At 50.5% G+C, this 23,077-nt stretch overlaps 1 protein-coding gene across 4 annotated transcripts; it reads left to right on the top strand.

Moving 5' to 3' along the window:
- Positions 1–1,976: 1,976 nt before the first annotated feature.
- TMLHE (trimethyllysine hydroxylase, epsilon) lies at positions 1,977–21,487 on the top strand. 4 transcript variants are annotated; one of them, XM_082488184.1, is made up of 9 exons: positions 1,977–2,113; positions 2,345–2,594; positions 8,049–8,230; positions 9,706–9,882; positions 10,629–10,908; positions 12,036–12,155; positions 15,292–15,528; positions 16,255–16,393; positions 18,232–21,487. In XM_082488184.1, the coding sequence occupies exons 3-9, from the start codon at positions 8,050–8,052 to the stop codon at positions 18,361–18,363; spliced, it is 1,266 nt and encodes a 421-aa protein (XP_082344310.1). In that variant the 5' UTR covers positions 1,977–2,113; positions 2,345–2,594; position 8,049; the 3' UTR covers positions 18,364–21,487. The 4 variants fall into 4 exon arrangements, 3 of the variants coding, with proteins under 3 accessions (XP_082344310.1, XP_082344311.1, XP_082344309.1); XM_082488185.1 differs by lacking the exons at positions 1,977–2,113; positions 2,345–2,594 and adding an exon at positions 4,143–4,322; XR_014269536.1 differs by lacking the exons at positions 1,977–2,113; positions 2,345–2,594 and having other exon boundaries at positions 7,689–8,230; positions 18,232–19,419; positions 19,758–21,487.
- The last annotated feature ends 1,590 nt before the right edge of the window (positions 21,488–23,077 follow it).

Raw genomic sequence — 23,077 nt, 5'->3', positions numbered from 1 at the left:
CGACAAATTCTCATGGAGGCTGAGATGCCTCTGCTGTGAGCTCACCAAGTGACTAACTTGTTTATCTCCCCCGGGAGCTGCACCGAGTTTTTGGGAAGCAGCAGATCCTCGCCAGCTCCTCTGCCTGTTCCAGGCGCCGCCCCCACCCCTTTCCTGAAAAACACTCTCAGAAAACAAGCAAGCTGCGGTGACACACCACCACGTCCCCTCGCTGCGAAGGCAATCACAGCAAGAGGCTGCTCTGCCTCTTGCCAGACCAGCACATCCAGGAGTGCCATGGCAGGGAAACTGGAAGGACTCAAAAAGCCCGAATTTTGGAAAACTGGGTGTGGAAATTACAGATACCGCACTGGGAAAATGCACCGGGCACTTCGTTGGGGCAGTTTGTCTACGCAGGTAGTGGGAGGTACACCCGAGACCTCATCCTGCCCCATCTCCAGCCCATGAGCCAGGGCAGCTGCCTGCCAGGGCTGTGGCCCCCTCCCAGAGTGACCCAGACACGCAGCACCTCTGAGGACTCTGGGGCTCAGCACCACTCAGGATGTGCCCGATGTGCTGGGTTAGCCCCGTTCGGGAGGTTCCACCATCCCCACTGCCTGCCAGCACAGCTTGTCCCCAGCTGGCAGGGACGTCCTGGGACACCCTCCAGGCCAGCCAGCCACCTCAGGCCCTCTGCAAGGAGGAACAGGCTCTGGGGGCAGCTTCTGCTCAGCACCACCACAGCTGGGGCACAGACAGCTGCTGATGGGGTGAGCAGGGGTGCAGAAGGGGAGTATCCACTCCTCTACAGAAACACCACATTTAAGCATATGACCAACGGGTTCAAGCTATCCACACATAACCAAACCTCAGTGCTCCAGTGCCACCATGTGTCATGTTTTCTAACCCCCTGCCACCTGCGTGCTCCGGCTTTCCAATCCCTCTCCACCCCTGCCCAAAGGCAGCACAGTACCACTATCCTGCCCTGAAGATGCTTCGTGCCAGACAAAAACTTGAGGCACCTGAGCTCAGAGCTGCTGCCCCAGGGAGCCCCGCGGCACCCGCCCCGCCCTGGGCTGGGTGACCAGCAGGTCTGGCTGGGAGAAGCCCCAGGGCACCCTCAGAGCTGGGAACACGCTCCCAGCGAGGCGGCAGGAGGGCGGTGGGAGCGGGGGGAGGCGGCAGCCGCCACCGCCGGGACGAGGCGGCCCTCCAGCGGGCGGACCCGCGGCCGGCCTGCCTCCGCCGCCCGGCCCCGCGCCTCCCCCGCACGCGAGTCACTGTTACGGTGCTTTTAGATAAAAATCAGCATTTTATACTCCAAAAAGGTGGAGTCTGCTCTCCCCTCCCCGCCCCCGGCCGGTGCCGGCAGCTCCCGAAAGCTCGACCGAGCCCGACCCTACGGCCATCGCCAACATGGCGGCGCCTGACCTGGCGCAGTGCGCATGCACAGCCCCCCGCACACGCACACACCCTCCCCCCGCGACGTTCTAGACTCCAGCGTTCCTCTCTATGGTCTCCCGCCGGGGAGCTCTACGGTTAAAGCGGTAAAGTGGCTCTTCGCGCTCCCGGCAACGGCGCCCACCGCACGCCCCGCTCGCCCTACGCTGGGAGCCTCCCCAGAGACAGCCCCTGTGCGCAGAGACTTTGCGCCGCCTCGGCGCTCTCAGGACACACAGCTCTCTATGGTGCGTGCGGCGCTCTATCCGCCCCCCAGATCTCTATGGTGCGTGCGGCGCTCTATACGACGGCTTCCCAGCTCTGTATAGCCCCCAGGGCCGCGCACGGTAGTGTTTCCCGTTGCCCCTCGGCGTGGGCTGTGCTTTGCCCTTCTCCCACGGAGCCGGCTCCAGCCTGTATCTCCCCCGTCCCTTCATCATCCATCATTCCGTCTCGTCTCTATGGGTGCAGGCGCTCTACCCCCGGGGTCGCTCTCTATGGCGGGCGACGCTCTAGCCGGGCCGGCCCGCCCGCGCTCTATGGCGCGGCCCCGCCCCGGGGCGGCCCGCGGCGCCGTTTGACGCCGCCTGAGGCGGCCCCGGCCCGGCCCCGCCGCAGCTCGGCGGCCTCGGGGCCCGGTAACACCGCTCGGGAGGAGCTGGGGCAGGTCCGAGCTTTGGGGGAGTCTGCCGAGGTGGGTCGGGGCCTGAGAGAGAGCCCGGCTCTGGGCCCGGGGCTGGTGGCTGGGGTCGGGCCCGGTCCCCCCCTCCCGGGGCCCGCCGTGCCGCTGCCGGGCAGGGAGCTGACAGTGCGGGGGTTGCTCTTGGGCCGTCTCAGCTGAGAGACCCAGGAGCTCAAAGTGGAGTTTGTAACGTGGCTATTTCTTGATTATTTTATTATTATTAATAATATTTGTCTTTAAAAGGTCAGCGGGACCCGGGTTTAAGAGCCTTTGGTTCCTCGGGCAGCATCGGCTTCCTGACGTACGCGCAGCAGTAAATGTGTAAAAGCTTTCGAGCAGCGTTTGTGGCCCAGTAGGTGCAGGGACGAGGAGGAGGAAGCAGGCAAGAGCCGTGAACACCAGCGGAGACTGTCATTTGTTCAGCATCCCAAACCCCTCTGAAGCCTCGCTCTGTCTTTTCCCCCACCTCAGCACCGTGCTCACACGGTTCCAGGTAACTTGAACTATCCCAGGTAACTATCTCCTATGAGGACAGACTGAGAGAGTTGGGGTTGTTCGGCCTGGAGAGGAGAAGGCTCCGGGGAGACCTTAGAGCCCCTTCCAGTCCCTAAAGGGGCTCCAGGAGAGCTGGGGAGGGACTCTGGATCAGGGAGGGGAGCCATGGGACGAGGGGAACGGTTTTACACTGGAAGAGGGGAGATTGAGATGAGAAATATCTTGGAAGATATTTTTCCCTGTGTGGGTGTTGAACCCCTGGCGCAGGTTGCCCAGAGAAGCTGTGGCTGCCCCATCCCTGGAGGTGTTCAAGGACAGGTTGGATGGGGCTGGGAGCAGCCTGGGCTGGTGGGAAGTGTCCCTGCCCAGGGCAGGGGGGTTGGAACGAGATGGTCTTCAAGCTCTATTCCAACCCAAAATATTCAACGACTCTATGAACATTAGGTGACCCAGAGTTTGGGATTAAGATGCCCGATCCCATTAGTCTGTGAATGAAAGCTTGCAGCCAAGAGCAGCTCGCGGGCAGAGCTGTTTTCTCTCTTTCCCTGGTAAAAGGCAACCTGTCCCTGCCCGGGAGAGCTGCCTGGCCTCTCTCTGCCACGGCAGGGCCCAGAGCAGGTGAATGAAGTGATTTAATAATAGGAGTTTACTGCAATAAGTATCGCTGTGGGGGAGATATACCACAAGAGCTGGCTGCTTTGCTGGAAAAAAAAAAGAATTAGAGCTTATTTCTGTTAAGCTGTGCAGCCTGAAAAGGCTTTGCTTGAGATAGATGAAGAAACTGCAAAGAGGAGACTGCAATAAGGTTATGCGAAGGGGGGTCTGAAGTCAGGTGGTTGGTGTTAAACATGGGGTGAGTAGATAATTACCTTTACTTCTAGGAAAATGAAGTAGCTGTGAAGCTGGCAGTGTCTGGGATGTCTTTATTAGCTCCTTAATTTAATTGAAATCCCTTGCGGGGAAGGGCTGGAAGGGCAATCTGATTTCTGACAGCTGGGATCTAATATAGTTGTCTGCTGCAGTGGTGCAGTCTGCGGGGGGGGGGCAGAAGCCTTTCTCAGCAGGGGACAGCCAATCTGCCTTTTGTTTCTTTTGTAATTAATAGGTAAGCTAGGTCACCTCGGGCTGTTAAACCTTTAACTCTGCTGATGATTGAGTGTCTGAGATGCCCCCTGTCCTAGGGGACCTGGCCTGCCACGGGGGGTTGTTTGTCACCTGGGTTAGTGTACTTCGCTCATCTGGTTCTGGCAGAGCCCTCTCTAGTCAGCAGCTCTGTCTCAGCCTTTGCAGCGCCCCTCTTTTTACCCAGGTTCCCTTCATAAAGGTTACCTTCGCTCAGGCAGCGGCACTGTGTGGTATTTGGGTATGTCTTCCAAAGAGGATAGAAATGTCAGATTAAATGAGCTGTATGTAGCCAAGAGGCCAGCAGGATCTGTGCCCTGTCAGAGATTTGCAGACAGTATTTATCAGGCTGCCTTGAAAACCAATTTATTTTCTCTTTCTCTCTCTTTTTGAAGCATAAGGCTTGTTGCACTACTGAAATTTTCCTGTTTCTTATAGAGCAGAAACCTTTGCTTTAGCCAGGTGCTTCTAGCAATGAAAAAGGGGGTGTGAGTATAAACGACTGAATGTTTGGAAATGCTGAGTGAAAAACAGATAATTTTTTTCAGATGCCAAATGAGCTTGAAAAACGGGCTGGACACGCTGTCACGGAGTGATGAAACAGGTGTGTTCACAGCACCAGCAGTTAGGGCACCAGAGCAGCGTCCCTAATGCCAGCAGGCTGGTGTCACTGTGCTCCTGGAAGGTTTTGGCTAAAAGCTGGCTAAAGACCACAGATTTGTGTGGTTTCTCCTTCCATATATGTTTTCATTTCTGAAACTATTTTGTTACTAATCTTTCCAGGTTGGTATTTTTCTTTGCTCAAAGTGGGGATTGTGGCTTTTTATCGAAGAGCTTAAAACCCAGTATTGGTTGCTTCAAATGCTTCTTGTGTCAGCGGTGAGACAAACTGCTGAGGGGCCAGGCGGGAAGTCTGCGCAGACCAGCCCCTTCTGAGGCCCACTCTTCCTTCCTTCCCCTTTCACAGCATGTCTCTTTTCTCTCAACAGACTTATGGTAATTCCTCAAATCATGATATATTTGAGTTTTCTGCCTCTCTCTCCAGCACCCCCAGCTCTGTTCCTCTTGTTCACCCTGTCGCTTCTAGCGTGGGTTCTGTGCATGCTCCTATTTTTCATCCACCACGTGGTGGACTCTTGGATAGGATGAGCCACACAGAAGACATTCACGTTTAATGTCTGCAGGGGATTTTGTCTTGCTTGGGCCGAGGGGCAGACCTGGTGATTGAACATCTCTCCTTCCTCAAAGTCCACTTGCATTTATGCGCAGGGTAGTTTAGTGTCTTCTTCCTCCTGCCCATTCTTTTTCAATTTCAATGGAAATTTTGTCTTGAAATCTCTCAGCTGCTGCATTTCGCCATTGCCCAGGTGAGTTGTGTGTGGTCTGGACAGCTTAAGATGAGAAGCATAAAGGTGAGGTCACCAGGAGGACTGGGGGAAAGAGTTAGCTGTTCACATAACTAATTCCGGCCAGGAGAGAGCTGTTAGCTCTGATTAAACAAACACAAAGGCAAAACGTAAATCCTGTCTAATCATATAGATTTTTTTGTTTCCAACTCCTCTTAGATTTAGTCTCTCTTGGAAAGATTTAATTTAAGGCTTCTCTGTGAGCTGTTTGTGGTGTCTGCTTCCAGCGAGAACAGCAGAGAAGCAAGAGGTCTCATTGATTAGATTAAATTTCTGGGTCACTTACCATTACCTGTGTTTATTCTCTGGTAAGTTTTGATATTGGAAGAGGACGAGATAAAAGGAAGGCGTGCAGAAAGAGATAACTACAGCTGGAGCTGCCCCAGGCAGAGGCCACTTTCTAAATGGATTTGTAGATGAGCTTTTCCTATCAGTTTTGGGTCCTGTGTGAGGAGATACCAGGCGTGTGCAAACAAGCTTGCTGCTTTTTTTTGCTCCTCTGTTGGGTTAGTGGATATCCTTCATATCCAAAAGCCCAACTGGACAGAGCCTTCACTCCTGTGTGTTTTTCTCGAAGAATAGTCTTAAGCTTTGTGAGTTGTAATGCTTGATTCAGGAAGTTAAATAATTTCTTTAAGCTTTGTAAAGCCAGTGAACATCATACTCAACTCCTGGTTTTCTATAGCTGCAGGTTTTCTTCATGTACTTATTAAGTTTGCAGATCAGAGTTTCCCAATTCTTTTTCCTATACTAAATTTTCAAAGCTGGGGTGGGTTGGAAAGCATTCTCCCAGAACTTGGCATTTCTACAAAAACTATCAGTTTTTTTTTTATCTGGCTGGCTGGAGACCATCAAAGGGAAAAGTCAGTGTTCTTGTATGTCTTCAGATGCCCGGTAATTCTGGCTCAGGATGTCTAAGTTCTCCGGTGCCCCAGTTTCTCTGTCTGTAGTGAGAATGCTGGAGTCTTTCAAGATGTTGCAGCTCAGTCAGCACCTATAAAGAGTTTCATGGGCTTCGCAGCAGTGTTTGAAGTGCAAGGTCAGTTGTGTTAGCGGAGATCTGGGTTACTGCAGGCATCAGGCAGCAAGTAAGGAGCTCCCGGTGCCTCCACTCCCGCTATGAGGAGCAAAACATCAGCTTCTGATCTGAAACTGCTGCTTTGCAGGACAACCTGGTTCCTTGCAGCCTGCTGAGGAGCAAGTATTGTGTTTTAGCAGCTGTGGAAATCAGAAACTAGTCAGTTGAAATCTTCCTGCAGCGCTAAAATTCTCAGTGAGTTGTGCACAGGCCGTGGCCAAGAGCATTGGAAAACTCAGGGGCTGAAAAGTGTGCATCTTAATCCCAAACCACGTTCTCTTTTGCAAAACATTCCCACTCCCACCCACCCCCACCCCCCCCCGAGCTGTCTGTCTGTATTTTATTTTTTTTTCCTACTTAGCAAGTTGTTGTCTGGGAATATGGCACCTCTGTTGATTTTATTGTTATTACCAACTTTTGAGATCTCTGCACTGAGTCAACTATGCAGCGGAGAAGCAGGTTGGACAGCCAAAGCACCAGCACCTCTACTCTTCAGATAAGAAAATGAAGGAAAATCAGAAGTCTAGGATAAGAAGTGCTTTCCGAGTCTGTCTCATCCAGTGATACTGCATTTCGATGCACTTTGAACCAAAGCACTGTTAAAATCCTTCTGGGTTTAGACCTGACCTCCAGAACTTAATAAACGTGATAGGGCATTTAGACTGTGGCTTCATATCTTAAAACTTTTGAGGTTTTTGCCCTTTCTCTTTGTATTGAAGAGTTGTTACAAATCTCCTCCTGAGAAATCACCTTCTAATCTCTAGCCCAAGGTTAACCACGGTTGGCTTCTCTTCCATGCCAGCTGCGTCCTTCATAGGAAACAGAGATTTTCTTCCTCCTCATTGTGTTGCATGCTTTTTCTAGAACTGGCTGATTACTGATTCCTCTAGTTCTTGCTTCTCTGACCGAGGTCACTTTTCTGTACTTCCCTGATGACTCTAGTTCTGTCCAGGAATGCTGAATTCAAACTGGGAAGGCTGGAGAGGGAACAAGACCTGCAGCAGATGAGGTTTTGCCACTATTTTGCACAAGAGCGTTGAACACACAGCTGCCTCTTCTGGAATTGCTTTGCCTGATAAATCCTGGGGTCTTACTTGGTTTCTTCTCGGGACTATTTTCTGCTGTGGTTTATGGTGGTCACAAAATAAGCAAGACACCCTTGTCTCTCCTCCTCTTGTTCCCAGCTGATGTGTGTGGGTTGGATTAGCTTGTTTGTTTAAAAAAAAAAAATCATTGAACCCCTAACGGTTAATTCCCTGTTGCTTCCATTGCACGCAGCTTTTGAGGGCAGCCAGTTTTCACATGCAACATCGCAGTCCTCCTCCTGGGTGTTGGTGATGTCTGCAAAAGTATGTACTGCAGCTGGTCTAAGCAAGGGTAAAGCACCCAATTCCGTGGAGATTGCTGCGTAGCCTGTGTGTTGTTAACAGTAAGCGTGGGTTGTGGGCACTGGGAAAAGTTTGGTAGCGTGCCTGATTGCCTCATCACTGGGAGAACGCAAAAATGATGCTGGTACTTGGACTTGGCAGTGAAGGCGTTTAATATGAGACTCTCCAAACTCTGCGTTTAGTTGTTTTTCATGTCCAAGTAGTGCCTGGGAGGTGACTTGCTCCTCTGGCCAGGCTGCCAGTCATCATACACACTTCTTTTCTTCCTCCTCAGTGGACTAGTTCTCGCTTGCCTCTTCGGTCAGTAGAGGATAAATTGTGCAGGACAATATGAGCTTTCCCAGAAGTGCTTACGGCGCTTGGCATAAAAGCACAGAGATCAAGACTGGGATGCGATGCAGTGGCATGGCTGAGTCACCTTGTTCTTTCCCCTCTCTCTCTCCCCTCTGGCTGCTCAGGATGTGGTGCGGGAGGCTGGCGTGGCTGTTCAAGGGGCCGTGCCAGCTGAGTGGAAGCACTGGACATCTCTCTCTGTGGCTGGCCCGTGACAGAAGGACTGTCCCCGCTGCTGCAGCTCGCTGGCATCACACGGCCCCAGAGTCCCTCAAGTGTGCCTGGCAGTTACACGGTGACCATCTAGGTAGGTGTGTTGGATGCATGTGTACCTGCTTTTGAGTCTCTTTGGGGAGAGGAGTGAGATTTCCCCAACCTAATTCCCTGGGAGTGGTTTTGGTTTTTTGTTTTTTTTTTTTTAATTTTTTTGCCCTTCTGAAATGGCCTGTTTCGGAGGGATGCATGCTGGAGGCTGTGTTTCGTGTTCCCTTTTGGAATTCCCAAAGGCAGAACAGAGCAGGTTTGTCTGCTAGCGGTAAGTCTTTTATGATAAACGAAGCAATGCTAAATCAGAAATCAAATCAAGGGATTCCTGAACAGTAACTCCACCTGAGCCTTGCCCTGTCAGTCACTTGTTTTCTGTGTAATGCTCAGAGCTCTGACTTCAAGCAGGAGTGCTGGTTTGGTGTGTGCCCTGCTCTCTTGCCCCCACTTGTGCAGGTTTTCCTTAAAATACTGATGGTAAAATGCAGTTGTTGGAGCAGATTTGCAAGCAGCCTGCCTGTCTGTGCGGCTGGATGGCAGGAGCAGCTGGAGGCAGTGGGGCATAAAAGCCTTTTTGATGCAAATTGTACCTCACTGTGAGACTGCTTAAAGATAAAGCGAGGAGAGTGTGTCTTAGTGGGAGGTACTGCAGCAAGACACTTATAAATGCTGTGTTATGCTGATTTTTGTCCTTCTGTTTTTGAAGGTGACATGTTAACTGAGGCACGAGTTTCCCCATGGCCTGTTTGGTTTGGTCCAGTGTCTGTCTGCCTGGATGGCGTCTGCTGAGGCTAGTTAGATATTGGTACTCCGAGTCACTTGAAAGCAAAGGGAATTGCTCGGTTCTTTATCCAACACGGTGGCCCCAAGAAAGGATATTGTAGTTTTCCCACTGCAAAGTGACCTTGGATACTTGGATTTCAAAACTGATGAGGGCTAGAGCAGGAAGGGCTCTCCTGTTGCCTCTGCTAGCTCTGACCCCCTTCTGAAGGGCTTTGAGTGTTCCGAAGCTGTCCCAGGATGGAACAAGGAGGACAGGCTTTATTGTAATGTAATGGATATCAAGGCTTTGCATCGAGGTCTTGATTTTGTCTGTAATGTTTGGATGTTGGTGTGATTATTTGGTTGACTTTTATCCGTATTCCTGTGCTGGGGACTACAGCTGTGTAATGTACAGCAGCTGCTGTACATCTGAATTTACTGCTTGTTGAAGAGAGATGATAGAGGTAAGCATGTGACAGTGTGTGTGTTTGCCATGCTTCTTCCTGTTGCAGGATGAGATTGCCTGTAGATTTGGTAAGAAGGGAGACCGTGGTGAGAGCACCAGGCCTTCTATTCTACCTGGTCTTCATCACGTGACAAGTTAGCTTGATTTACATACAGAAGGGCTAAATTTGACAGCCTCTGCATCTCCAGTAGGTGAGGTCACAATTTGTGGGCTCTCAGCTTCAGTTCTTGGCTTTTGTTGTTTCTCACTGTTCGCACCGATGCATCTTTTGAGCCTGTCCTTCTTTGCAGAGCTCAGGTATGCCAACACGCTGATGCGCTTCGATTTTGTCTGGCTGCGGGACCACTGCCGCTCAGCTTCCTGCTACAATGCCAAGACGAACCAGCGCAGCTTGGACACAGCCAGCGTGGACCTGGGAATCAAACCCAAGGCTGTCCGAGTGGATGAGACCACACTCTTCCTCACGTGTAAGTAGCAAAGCGACTGTACCCTGCATGTTTTACGGACCACCAGCCCTGCTTGGAGGGATCCTTGGTGATGGATCCCACCCTTAGGTTTTCTGGGAGAGGGCAGCCTTATTTCTAAATCAGTAGCTGTTTTAGGAAGAGGTTTAGCTGTAAGCAGAACTTAAATACTGCTCTTCTGAGCAGTGTGGTTACTGTAAACATGCCTCAGTCTTAAATTTGTGTGTTTTTCCTCCCCCTCCCCCAGCCCTTTTTGGGTGCAGATGTGTGTATCTTCAGTGTCTGGGTATTTTAGTGGTTTGTTTGAACACAGCAGCAATGCGGGTAGTGAACAGATTGGTCAAGAATCAGTTGGTTTTCTTTTCCTTACCCTGTCCTGTTTGAACTGGTGTCCCTGATCAGAATTCACATCTTCTGTCCTTTCTCCTCAGCTTCCCAGCTGCTTTCTTCCTTTTGTTGTAACTTACCTTTATTTATGGGCTTGTCTTCAGTGCCTTGCTTCTCCTTGGAGTCCTGTCAATAGAAAACAAAACCACTGAAGTTGCAACACGTAGCTCTGAATTTGGAGTTGTTGCAGCAGGGCAATGCTTTTTAGGACTTGTGGCCTTAACTGGCATCAGGGTGCAAAGAATCTGTCACCAGACAAAATTAAAAGGGTGAGGACAATCCTAGGCTGATGGGTGCGCTGAGCACGATCTCGGGCTGTTCAGTGCGGTTGTGGTGACCGTGACTCTTCTCCCTTGTTGAAGGGCCGGACGGGCACGTGACGCGGTATGGGCTGGAGTGGCTGGTGAAGAACAGCTACGAGGGGCAGAAGCAGCAGGTCATGCACCCGCGGATTCTCTGGAACGCAGAAATCTACCGCCAAGCCCAGGTCCCATCTGTCGACTGCCGGAGTTTCCTGGAGACAGACGAGGGGCTGAAGGAATTCCTGCAAAACTTCTTGTTATACGGGATTGCTTTTGTAGAGAATGTCACTCCCACCAAAGAGGACACAGAAATCTTAGCGGAAAGGATCAGCTTAATCAGGTAACTAGGGCTGCCCTGGGAAGGCCACTGACAGCTTTGTAGAGGCCATGAATGGTAGACTGTTATTTTCTTGTTGTTTGGAAAGGTGCTGCCCTCTTATCCTTATATGTTGTGCAGCATGGCCTGGTTTGCAAACAAGAGGTCTGGGTCTTCTGCAGTCCCCGGCCAGTCCACTGGAACTGAGATGGAGTGTTGCCCTGTGGGATCTGACCTCTTTTTAGGGTGGAGCCTGGAGTCCCTAGGTTATGGAGCTGCCTCGGGACCGTGTGGTGACTTTTGTGATAGTGGGACTGTGCACAAAGGAGCGAGTGAAGGAAGTAGCTTGTCTGGGAAGACTTGAGCTTTGCAAAGAGAGACATTTCCTGTTATGACTTGAAAGGTTAGGAGGGCAGCCCTGGCCCTGGGAGCCAGGGAGATCAGAAACAGTTTGTAGCTCTCGCTAAAGAAAAATATTGAGAAATGTTTTTTCTGTGTTTAAAGCACACGAACAGCATGGCAAGCTGGGGTATGAACTTCAAGTTTTATCCAAGCTGCAGAAACAGTTTAACTGGCCTTGGGCCACTGGAAGAGAAGGGATTTCTTTTAATGAGTAGTCACTCCAAATAGAAATGAGGGGCTCCAAGGAATAACCAGCCAACATTTTTTCTCCAGGTACCCTCACCCTGTAGCCCCTGAGTGCTGTTTGTCTTTGCCTTCTGTCTGTGCCCTGCTGTGCACGTTGTAGGGAGGGTGGGGGAAAATGCAGGATCCTAAGAACAGGAAATGGGATTGTAAGGCAGCCCCGTGGTGGTACAAGCAAGGGTTAGCTGTGCTCTGGCAACTCCTTGTGTTGCTCCGTGGCTGCCTTGATTTGCCCGGGACTGATGTTTGGTGTGGAAAGATCTGATTTGTGGAAGGGAAGCAAGACTCACTGCCATCAGTCTTTTGGGGAGGAAAGAGAAACTGAATGCTAGAGGAGGCATTAGAAGCACTGTCTCTTGATAATGTGAATTTTGTTAAAGTTGTGCTGCTTCAGTTTACTCTGTATCTAGGATGGAGGGGAGTAACCTCAAATGCAAGAGAGGATCTGGTTTACCACCGCGCTGGTCCCCACGGCGCTTTGCGATAACTGCCCACCTCTTTTGCAGGGAGACCATTTACGGTAGAATGTGGTACTTTACCTCTGACTTCTCTCGCGGAGACACAGCCTACACCAAACTGGCTCTGGATCGTCACACCGACACAACTTACTTCCAGGAGCCCTGTGGGTAAGTGCTTTTGCTGGTTTGCAGACACGGTGCAGAAGGCAGGAGCGATTCCCAGTGATGCTGTTTCTAGCAGCACCGGCATCGTTGTCTCCAGTCCTGCTGATGGGATGTACTTCTCCTAGTCACACAGCAGTTCTGGGTCCTGTCTGATCCCTGTGGAATGGGGTAGTCTATAGATCACTGTTTCCTATGCTTGAAACTTCTAGGTCTTCCAGAACGCAGGCAGTGAAGGACTTGGCTGTTGGATAGCTGGCTGCTGCTTGGTAGCGCTGTGATTCAAGTAGTCTTTGTAGCCACAAAGGCGGCTCAGCGCTGTAGTCACCTCTGTGCCACCCTAAAGCTTAGCTGACAGTCTCTTCTGAAATCACCCGCTTCAGTCTCCAAAGTGACACACAGCACTTGACCTCCCAGAAATACGCAGTTGATTTGATTTGTCTTTTGGGTACCCTGGCAAGGCTCAGCTCCTCCCACAGCAAGTGCCCTTTCCCAGCTGTTGTACAAAGTTGCTGCAGAAGTTTGCTTTGATTTCATCCCGCTGACCTGGGGCAAGCCCTCCTCGCCCACATCACATCTCTTTTGTTGCCTGAGCTGCGTTAGCAGTCGCCTCCAGGGAAGGAGGGAGAACAGGTCGCCTTGGCACAGCCTGCAGTAACTCTCTCTGCCCTCCCTGGCTGAGAGTGGTAACTGGCGACGTGCTGTGCTCAGGTATGCTCTGTGCCCTCGCTCTGCTTCAGTTCAGACAGGTTGGGGTTTGCATTTTTGCAGCGGTGCAGCCCTGTAGGTAGTCAGAAACCAGGCTTCCCCACCCCTTCAAAGTTCACACGTGTCTGCTTTTAAATGCAGTTTGCGAACCAGCATTTGGGAAACTATGCTGTGGCTGCAAACTGCTTTTGTGATACAGCCTCTGGGCTGTGAGTTTTATACACAGCTGGAGAAAGAAAGGCAGCAGCCCTGGTCATGGTTCACAGTGAAGTACAAGAGGCTTAACCTTCATTTCTAGCTTAATTTTTTTATTTGGGGGGGGGCTGCTTTCATCTCAGTCAAGAGGGGGAATCCACAGCAAATAGCCTGGGGGAGACCCGCTGGAAGTACTGCGATCCCCTGTGGAACCAGGGCTACAAAGAGAAGTCATCCAGTCCACGCCTCCTGCCCTAGGGCAGGATTAGCTCTTCCCAAGTGAGGCTGTTGACTTGCTAAATGTCTTAATGGGAAAGGCCTGTGGTGCAGAGCTGTGAAAGCAGAGAAGGACTAAGGGGTGGGATGTGTTGGGCTGCTTGCGGGTTTCAGAGCAGCTCTTCAGACCAGGAAAGGTAGAGTTGCCCAGGTGGCACCCTGAGCACTGCTCTCTGTGCCCAACCGGGCAGGAAGCTTTTGGGTGGTAGTGTTTGTTCTGAAGTAGCTCGGTGTCAGGAGCAACGTCTGTGGAGCTAGAAGTACACGTGTAAAGCACAGGTCCTGCCACACACTTCAAGCCAGATCTAGTTGGCTTCCCTGTTTTCATTGAACAGCTGCCTGCAGAACCCGTGTGCTTTCGTGACCTGCACAGTGTAACCTGCTTGGCTGACTTGTTTCAGGAGTTCACGAAATCTACCCCCAAATCAAATAAAAAAAAAAAAAAGTAATTAGTAATCAGAACTTCAACCTACAAAAGAGCTTTGATTAAACCGCTCGGTGCCAGAACTATAACACTCATTAGCTATTTTTATACCTTTCTTTTCCACTTGGAAGGGTTCCCTTCAGGTAGGTGTATTCTCATCTGCAGCCAACTGAAGCGTATCGTGCAATGACAGCATGGGCTAAATTAGTGGGACTAACCATTAAGGCTTGCAATTCTGCAAAACCATAGTTGTGCAGGAAGAACATGAATTTCTGGCTTTCCTGAGCCCCCGTCTCTGCCAGAAATCCCTTCTTCCCAGGCTGTTTCAGACTTGCTTCCAAAACACTTGAAACAGCCTTTGACCTGTTTCTAAATGAAATGAGGTGTTTTGCAAGAAAGATGCGTTCGTTTGAATGTCTGCTTTCCCCCACCGCTTTGGCTGGAATCAACCAAATCTGACAGGTCTCAAATTATGGAAAAGGGTAGAGGGTAGAAACTCCCCAAGCTATGGGAAAGACTGCAATATTATCTCACTCGTCAGGTACCAAAGAGCCTGCTCTCAGAAGAGGCTTTCTCGGTGCCCTGAGCTGCAGGAGGAGGTTGTTTGTTGCCTTTGAGGCACAGAGCGTCCTTTGCTCCAGTGCTTGCGGACTGACTTTGTAAAATTATCCTGAAACTGTTGTGGGTAGAAGGGTGGTTAGAGCACCCAGGTGAAGAGGTGCTGGTGAGGGTGGAGCTGGGAGGTCCTGCCACATCACTTGCTGTGGGACTGGGTAACGAGGCCCTGGAGGGAGACCAGAAGATAAAGGCTTTCCCAGAAGGTCACAATTAATTTTCTAACAAGTGAAGTTGGTGCACTGTGAAAATTGGGAGTAGGTGGCTTGAGGCAGCTCCTGAGTATTTGTTCCAAACAGTACGATGCCTGCCTTGCTTGGATGAGGGGAAAGAGAAGCTTCAGAGAAGTAATGGGACAAAAGCTGAGTTGGATGGCTTCCCACTGTGGGGACTCCTCTGCTCCAGGCTTTCCAAAGGGTCTTTAATGTGTTGTCTTGAGGGACTTCTCTTGACTGCTTGTGGGATACCATTGAATGAGAGTCACTTGGGACTCCCCTTGTAGTTCCTGGAGACCTCAACAGTACAACCAGCATTTCTTTAACTGTCCTCTTGTTCTGAGATGTTCTAGGGAAGTTAGTTTTACGCTTTTGAACCTCTGCATCCTACTGCCTGGATGGACTTGGGGTGACACAGGCCTGATCCTACACCACTTTAAGTCTCCCAGACTCATGTCGTTTGATTTGGGAGGCAGCGTAGGCAGTCAGCTGCCTTCTCAGAAAGCAAAATGTGTAAGATTGGGCCTGAAGAAACGGCAGGTACAGCCATATCTTGCTGGTCTGTCCCCATTGCCTGGCAGGTCTTAGTGAGGTGAGAAAGGTGGTGCATCCATCTACATCTGCCTGGGTCTGCGGGGAGCACCTTCTGTCCACGGGACAGGCAGCCAAAGTCTTTTCTCTTGTGCTCTGGATTCTCTCGCCCATGCAGCATCCAAGTGTTTCACTGCCTGAAGCACGAGGGCACAGGCGGGCGGACGCTGCTGGTGGATGGTTTCTATGCGGCAGAGCAGGTTCTCCGGCAAGCCCCTGATCAGTTCGAGCTGCTCAGCAAGGTGCCGTTGAAGCACGAGTATGTTGAGAACGTGGGAGACTGTCACAACCACATGATCGGAGTTGGGCCAGTTCTCAACGTCTATCCCTGGAACAACGAGCTTTACCTGATCAGGTAACATCAACCTAAGGTCTCTTGCTTATGGGGAGGAGAAGGGATTGTGGCAGACGTTTTTTAGTTTACGATATCTTCTGGAAAACCACTACCAACATATATTTGAGGGGCAGAGGTGAAACCACAGAAACACCCTGCATTTCCTCCTGCTCTGTGCATTGCTGCTTCAGAGGAAGTGTCAGAACCACCGATAAAAAGATGGGTGTCAGTGCTGAGCTTTGATTTTTCACTTCTGTTGTCCTCCCTTCAGCTCCATGGCCGTGAGGGGCTCCATCGCCCCTCATTTGAGAGGCGATAGAATTCAACCCTTCCCTGAAAAAGCCTCTAGAAACTAGCCTGGCATACAGGGAACAGGGAGAACGCAGCCTGATCCCCTTCCAAAGGAAACTTGGGCTTGCTTTCAGACACTCCAGCTTGGCTTAGTGCAGAAGGCTGTCCAGCGCTGCTTCCCACTTATTCTGAACAGCCCTTGGTCTTGCCCATTGCTGTGGCACATCCTTCCGTGGGAAACCAGCAAGAATTTACACTTGACAGTAAACTCTGCCTTGCTCCCAGTGTTGTGTAGTGTCCTGGAAGTCCTGCACTTGCAGCATAACCTCGCTAGTCATCTCTGTAGCCTCCCTTAAATACCGACTAATCCTACAGGCTGCTGAGGTTCCCTTTGGAAATACCTGGCTGTGCTCCTGGAGCCATGTGGACAATCCCTTATCTCTTCTTTACTTTTAGATACAATAACTACGACCGTGCCGTCATCAACACCGTGCCTTACGATGTTGTGCATCGCTGGTACGCTGCTCACCGCACACTCACCGCAGAGCTCAGGAGACCGGAAAATGAACTGTGGGTCAAACTGAAGCCGGGCAAGGTAGGATTGCAGTTGGGAGGCCGGTGTGTGTTTGGTACAGGGAGGGTGGCAGGGTGCTCGTTTGGATGTGCAGGTGTGTTGCCACTGAGGTAATTGCTTCAGGCAAGCACCCTATGCTGCAGTTTTCCTCTTTACAGCTGTTTTAAAGTGTCCTGTATTACAGTACTGACATTAGTTGTATGTGTGTTCCTACTGTCCTAAAAGAATATGAGCTTCCAGATAAGGCAGAAATGTTTAATTTAAACTCGGCCTCAGGGGAAAGTTAGTCCCGACTGGGGGAGAGGAAGAAGATCTTTCCGGTCACTGAAATGAGGACCCTCAGAAGCAGAGAGGCTGGGAACACTGAACTCTAACTTCTTCCAGAAGAAAAAAATTATTTTGATGGGAATATAAAGGTGCAGGAAACTGAGTTCGCTTCTGTTCTGAGGTTATGTTTGAACCCGTACATTGCCAGCGAATCGCTGGAAGCCTGGCCTCTCTTCGCTGTGCCAGAAAAGGCTGCGGTGCCTCAGCACACCTTGGTATTGAAAGAAAAAAGCCCTGCCCTGCGTTTGAACGGCTGATGCTGGGTGTAGCTTTGGAGGAGCTTGAAGAGCTAGAGCCACAGTTGTAGACCTGAAGAAGCCGTGCACTGTAATACCTTCCTTCAGCTCTGCCTACTTGAAGGGATTTTATTCCTACAGAGTCTAGATTCCGCCTGAGCCCAGGGCCCCAGAAATGAAAGGGTCCGACAGGGAATTTGATCATATCAGAGCCCCTATACCTCTCTGTTCGCAAGGATGCCTGCGGGGGAAGTGACACCGTAGAGGCTGAAGATGCCCAGTTTCTGTTGCTGGTATACTATTGCCCAACCTCTCCAGTAGAAAGGCAAAGAAATGGCCTGGAATGCATTTGTGTGCCTTGCTAGCTGTCGTGTTTTAACTTGTGGCTTGCAGCAGAGCAGAACTGACGGCTTTAGGTGAAACAGCTGTGCTAGATCACGTGAAACATCTGTAGACAGTAAATTATCCATGGCCCAGCCATGTGCCCTTGTCGCCAAAAAGGCCAATGGAATCCTGGGCTGCATAGGGAAGAGTGTGGCCAGTAGGTCAAAGGAGGTCATTCTCCCCCTCTACTCTGCACTGGTGAGGCCACAACTGGAATACTGTGTCCAGTTTTGGGCTCCCCAGTTCAAGAGGGACAGGGAACTGCTGGAGCGAGTCCAGCGAAGGGCAACTAAGATGATGAAGGGCTTGGAGCATCTGCCTTATGAGGAAAGGCTGAGAGCGCTGGGACTCTTTAGCCTGGAGAAGAGAAGGCTGAGGGGAGACCTTATTATGGCATACAAGTATCTAAAGGCTGGGTTGAAGGAGGATGGAGCCAGGCTCTTTTCAGTGGTTCCCAGTGACAGGACGAGGGGCAATGGGCACAAGTTAGAACACAGGAAGTTCCGTTCAAATACACGGAAACAGTTCTTTACGGTGAGGGTGACAGAGCACTGGAACAGGCTGCCCAGGGAGGTTGTGGAGTCCCCTTCCCTGGAGATGTTCAAGACCCGCCTGGATGCAGTCCTGAGTAATGTGCTCTGGGCAATCCTGCTTTAGCAGGAGAGTTGGACTAGATGATCTCTAGAGGTCCCTTCCAACTCTGATAATTCTGTGATTCTGTGATCTGGCTATAGTCTCACATGCTGCTTCTGACAGTGTTAACCAGGAAGGGTCATGCCCACCGTGGCACACCCTTACTTGCTTTTCTAGTCTGGAGGGATCTCCAGCTCCCAGGACGTGTCCTGTCAGAAGGTCCTGGCCTTGGCTGCAGTGGCTGACCTTCTTCTGACGGCCTTTTCTCTTCCCCTGCAGGCACTGTTCATAGATAACTGGCGCGTCCTGCACGGACGGGAAGCATTCACAGGCTACCGCCAGCTCTGCGGCTGTTACCTGACGAGAGACGATGTGCTGAACACCGCACGCTTGCTGGGACTGCAGGCTTAGCCCAGACCGCCCTCCACGGAGAGGCAGGCAGACCTCCGGCACCACCGTGCTGGTGCGTCACCACGACAAAGATGTTGCACATACCTCAGACACCTCCACCCTTCTCAAGCAGATCTCGGTGCCTGCTCAGGAGAGGGAGCAGGTGGAAGCCAAAGGTTACGGGAGCTTAATGGGACCGCGGTCTGCCTTGGAGCATGGTCTGCTCTCGCTGTCTGTGCACCCAGCCTGCTCTTGTGTGCCAGCCCGTGTGTCTCAACTCTGCTGAGTTCGGGTTAACTGCACCACGGGAAGTTCTCCCAGAACCAATTGATGTGAAGTGCTTCTCCAATCCAAGTGCCTTCAGGATTTGAAGTCTCTCTTTTTCCCTGTTGTTCAGCCTTTTTGTCAGCTGGCAGTTCTAGGTTTGGGGTTGGGTTGTCTTTTTTTTAACAGAGCAGAATGGAAATCTTTGGTGTCTTGTCTCACCCCAGGCTGGACTCGAACCCGTCTAGAGAGAATGAAAATCTCTGGCGCCTATTTGATGAAAATACCACTACTCAAACTGAGGGCTATTGGCGTATTTCAGTGACCTCTGTAAACATACTACATACCCCTATAACTGTAGAGAAGCTGTGCTGCCTGAGGGATGGCCTGGAAAGAGAACCTGGTATAGTTTAGGGTGTTTCTGAAAAGGTTTAGGTTAGAAGGGAAGGGGGAAGTAGCAAGATCTGCATGTTGGGAAGGAGAGGTGACTGTGTTAGATGAGGGGTGCATTTCTCGCGTTTCCTTGACTTCCAGTCATGTAATGCTTGTGTTCTTTCTGCCTGTTGCGCTGTGGTTGTATCAAGGGCAAAGGCACTGCAGTATTTGCTGACAAATTTCCTACTGTGCCTGCTCTTTCCTCTTTTCTGAAGAAGGAATTTGTGTTAGGGCATCTTTACCCTGGCTGCTTGACGAGGCTAATCTATTTTTTTTTCCACCAGATTCTCCTGCATGTGAAGGTAATAAATACAGAGGTGCCTTTCAGCTCCTGGTACCTGCAGGATAAACGAGTCTGCCACATTGAAGGGCCATAGTGTAAGGAACAAAAGCAAATCCTATCATTATTAGAAACACTGGCATTTTAGAGCCAGGAGGGGATTTTAGGATTTTTTTATTTTTCATTCTTCCATATCTTTGGGGGTGTTCACTCCTCTGACTGGACCTTAAAACAGGGCTGGTCCCTTTCACTCCTGGATTTCCTGTGCAAACAAGATGCTCTTGTGTCCCAGGTACAAGTGCAACGCAGATGCGTGTGTGCTAAGCTTGCTGCCCTCGTTTAACCTAAATACTGAATATATAGATCCTAGCGTTAAGAGACACTCTTGAAAACTTCTGTTCATGTGGACTGAGCTGCCTGATGCTGTCTTTCGCAGTATTTCCCATCTGTGGTGCGCCACTGCTGCGGTCATCAGGAGTTGAAAGGGGTTTCTGAGTGAAGGCTTGGCAGGAAGCTCTTGATCAGAGGATATGTGAGGAAGCGAAACGTGAGCGATGGTGGCAGGTAATACCAGCTTGAAGTGAGCGGGCTTCTGTCGGGTACGTCTCCCAGCGCCTGTGAGCAGCAGCCTCGGACACAGGGAGGAACTTGAATTATTCTCTAGGCTGAGCCAGGGGATTCCTGGAGCAGCCCGCAGCGTACGTTCTGTTACTTGCTTTATCAGGTGTTTTGTTTATAGGTTCTCCTTAGGTGCCAGTTACGCCAGCACGACTTAGATGCAAAGTTTTACGAATCATTGTTAATCATGTTGAAGTAGCAAACCACGGCGGTCGTGTACGCTGTCCCTCTCACAGCCCAGCTCGTGCTCCGGGCTTGGTTTCACCCTGTGCTTCTGGGTGAAGCCGTGGCCTGGAGCACAGGGGAAGAGCTGGTGGCGAAAAACAACCTCTGTTCATTGACAAAGGAAGGGACAAAAGACCCTGATCAGTATTTGAAACCCTTGGGCAGTGGAGCCCTCTTTCAAATCCTTTGAGGGTATTAAGGGTTTCCTGAGCTCTTTTTGCCTCCCTGTGCCCCCAGGATATGAGGGAAGTGCTTGGGTGATGTGGAAACCTTCCCTTCATCAATGCCATGAGCTTCACCTTCCCCTGCTCAGCTTTATCAGCTGCAAGCTGAAAACCCATCGCTACCCTGAGCTGGAGCGTGCAGGACTATGGCTAGCACAAGGGAGAACCGACCAAAGTGACTTGATGACAGATTGTCGTGACATAGGTGCCTTTCCGACAAGGAAGGTGGTGACTGTAGCTCTGCCTCCCGCTGCCAAGGGCTGTGCTCTTCAGACACCAACCTCCTCTTCTGAGCCAACTCCAAGCCAACACGCTCCGCAGGGAGAGTGTGTAATCTGTTTGGGGGGAAAATTCTTCACCATGAATGTAGAAGAAACAAGTTTCCTCATAGGTATTATTCAAATTAATTTAGCCACCCCAGTAATAAAATGTGGAGTGGAGAGAGCTTTGTGTAACCGTGTGCTCCACCTCTCCCCACTTCCCAAGAGAACTAAATTCTTCCGAAGCAGCTTGTGAGCATCAAAACTTTATTTGAAGGAACGGCACTTCTTGGCAGTTGTCGCCTGCGTGATCTGGGCGTTTGTTGTGACTTGTTATGGAACAGGTTCCGTTTGCTGTAACAATACCAGATCAGTTTTTGTAATCAAGCTTTTTGAATTCTTTTAGCCAAAAAATTATGAACTGCTTCCTTCTCCTTCCCATCTCACTGGTGATCCAATGTATGTGTTTAAGACATTTTTCTAAAACTGAGAAATCAACTCTTCAACTAAATGATTTATAAAGTGGTCAGCTTAACAAAATATGTATTTCAAGCAATCATGAACTTGAAAAGAAGTCTGTATTATCCTTCAAAGGTGGAATAAACACGAGGAGCAGTGAACCAATGCAGTTCCGGTGACTTCTCGTCGTTCTTTCTTTCACTGGCCACGCGATGGCAGAAGATGCAAGAAATTAACATTAAAGAGTCGATGACAAATCCCGTCCCCACGGGGCTTTAGGGCAAGCGGTGATGCTGCCTCTGTTTCGGCTGCTGTGCTATATCCCTTGCTTTTGAGAATTCCGGGAATTGCCCTTTAAAAGCCTGTATGACTATGGATGTTTTTACGGTGCCCGTCATGCCGCAGAGGGTGGGAGAGGGGAAAGGAGATGGTGTGAGGGGACATGGGGGGAAGCGGAGAGCGCTGGGGGGTGAGCTGAGGGTGCGTGGAGAAAAATGGAGCGGATTTGAAGGCACGTAAGGCAGGGAGGCAGCGGAGCTGAGCCCAATCTGAGGGCAAACAGGGAGCGCCCTCGGAGGGCAGCGGGTGCCCTGGGGCGCTCAGTTCCCATCTGTGTGTGGCCCAGGGCCCCCAGTTTGGTTCCAGTCTGCTGCTGGGGCCACCTCTCGCTAACCTCGAGCACCCTGAACAGATTCCCTCACCCCGTGTGCACCTCCAGTTCCCACCGTTTGCCCTCCAGTGCCCCCCACATCCCTCTGTTTGGTGTCTTGTCCCCCCGGGATCCCCTTTGGTGCCTTTGGGACCGCTCTGCTCCCTCTCGGGTGTGCAGTACAGCCCATCGTTCCGCTTTTGCTGTTCCCCAAAGTCCTCAGCGAAACCAGAGACACACACCCCCCCCCCCCCATTTACCTGCTGGTCACATCAGGAACCCCCATTTTCCCTCCAGTATGCCCCAGAGCGTTCTGTTTTCCTCCCAGTGTGCTCCAGAGCCCTCTGCTCAGGTCTCAGCATTGCTGTCTTTCATCTTTGGGTGCATCCCCGCTCTGGTCCCCTCCGTTAGCCCCCCCTGCTGCAGCCAGGAGCCTTCCGCTCTCGCAGGACTTGCATAAAAAAAGGAATAAGCTGCTTTCAACCCAGCAAAGAATAGGTTGATACCAGAGAAAAAAAAAAAAAAAGGAAAAAGAATGTACGTATCGTTCTTGCAGCCGTTTGATCCGTGCTCCCCTCAGTTACAATCTACGTGTAGCCATTAAAAGCCTTTTCTTCGCTAAAAGAACATTTTAATTCTGCAGTTGCTGTACAGAAATTATTCTTAGCTAAGCTGAGAAGTATTTACATTTTCAGCTTTATTTCTCATTTCTTTCCTTTTTGGCTACTGGAAAACAGAAGCTATTTTAATAGGGTCCTTCAGCCAAGATAACTAAAAATTACCTGAAGTTAATTATTAACTTAAGTAAAAACCATAGTTCGGACCTGAACTGTCAGGAGCAGAGAGACATGAACAGTTTTGCTACGGAAATGGAGCAATACGGATCTACAGGCAAACACGATGGAAGCAAATCGAGGTGGCAAGTTAGCACAATTTTGAGGACAGACGCTGCAAACGAATTTCCTTGTGATTAACCTCGGAGACGGGCAGGAAGGGCGGACCGCTGCTTATGGCATGGGAAATACTAAATGTATTTGATACGTGCAAACCTCACAGCAACAAACTCCCCTGGAAACTCTTCCTTACACCTCCTCCTCTTCTTAAATTCTTAAATAATCTGCAGCAGCACAGGCATCTCTTTTGAGTTGCCGATTTTGAGCAGGGACATGTGAGTACTCTCTCTGTCCCACGCGCCAAACAATCGGTATCTGCTACTTTTACCCACCGTCGCTTTTCTTTTCTCCTCACCTTTCTCTGTTTGAACTTCGAAGATCTCCTTAGTCATCAGCCAGAGAAATTGCGTATTCGTTGATGTTGCCAC

Source organism: Vanellus vanellus (genome assembly GCF_965231255.1).
Source record: "Vanellus vanellus genome assembly, chromosome: 10".
In the NCBI taxonomy this organism is placed as follows: domain Eukaryota; kingdom Metazoa; phylum Chordata; class Aves; order Charadriiformes; family Charadriidae; genus Vanellus; species Vanellus vanellus.
The sequence above is the reverse complement of the archived record's forward strand: the minus strand, read 5'-3'. Positions and strand labels throughout refer to the sequence as shown.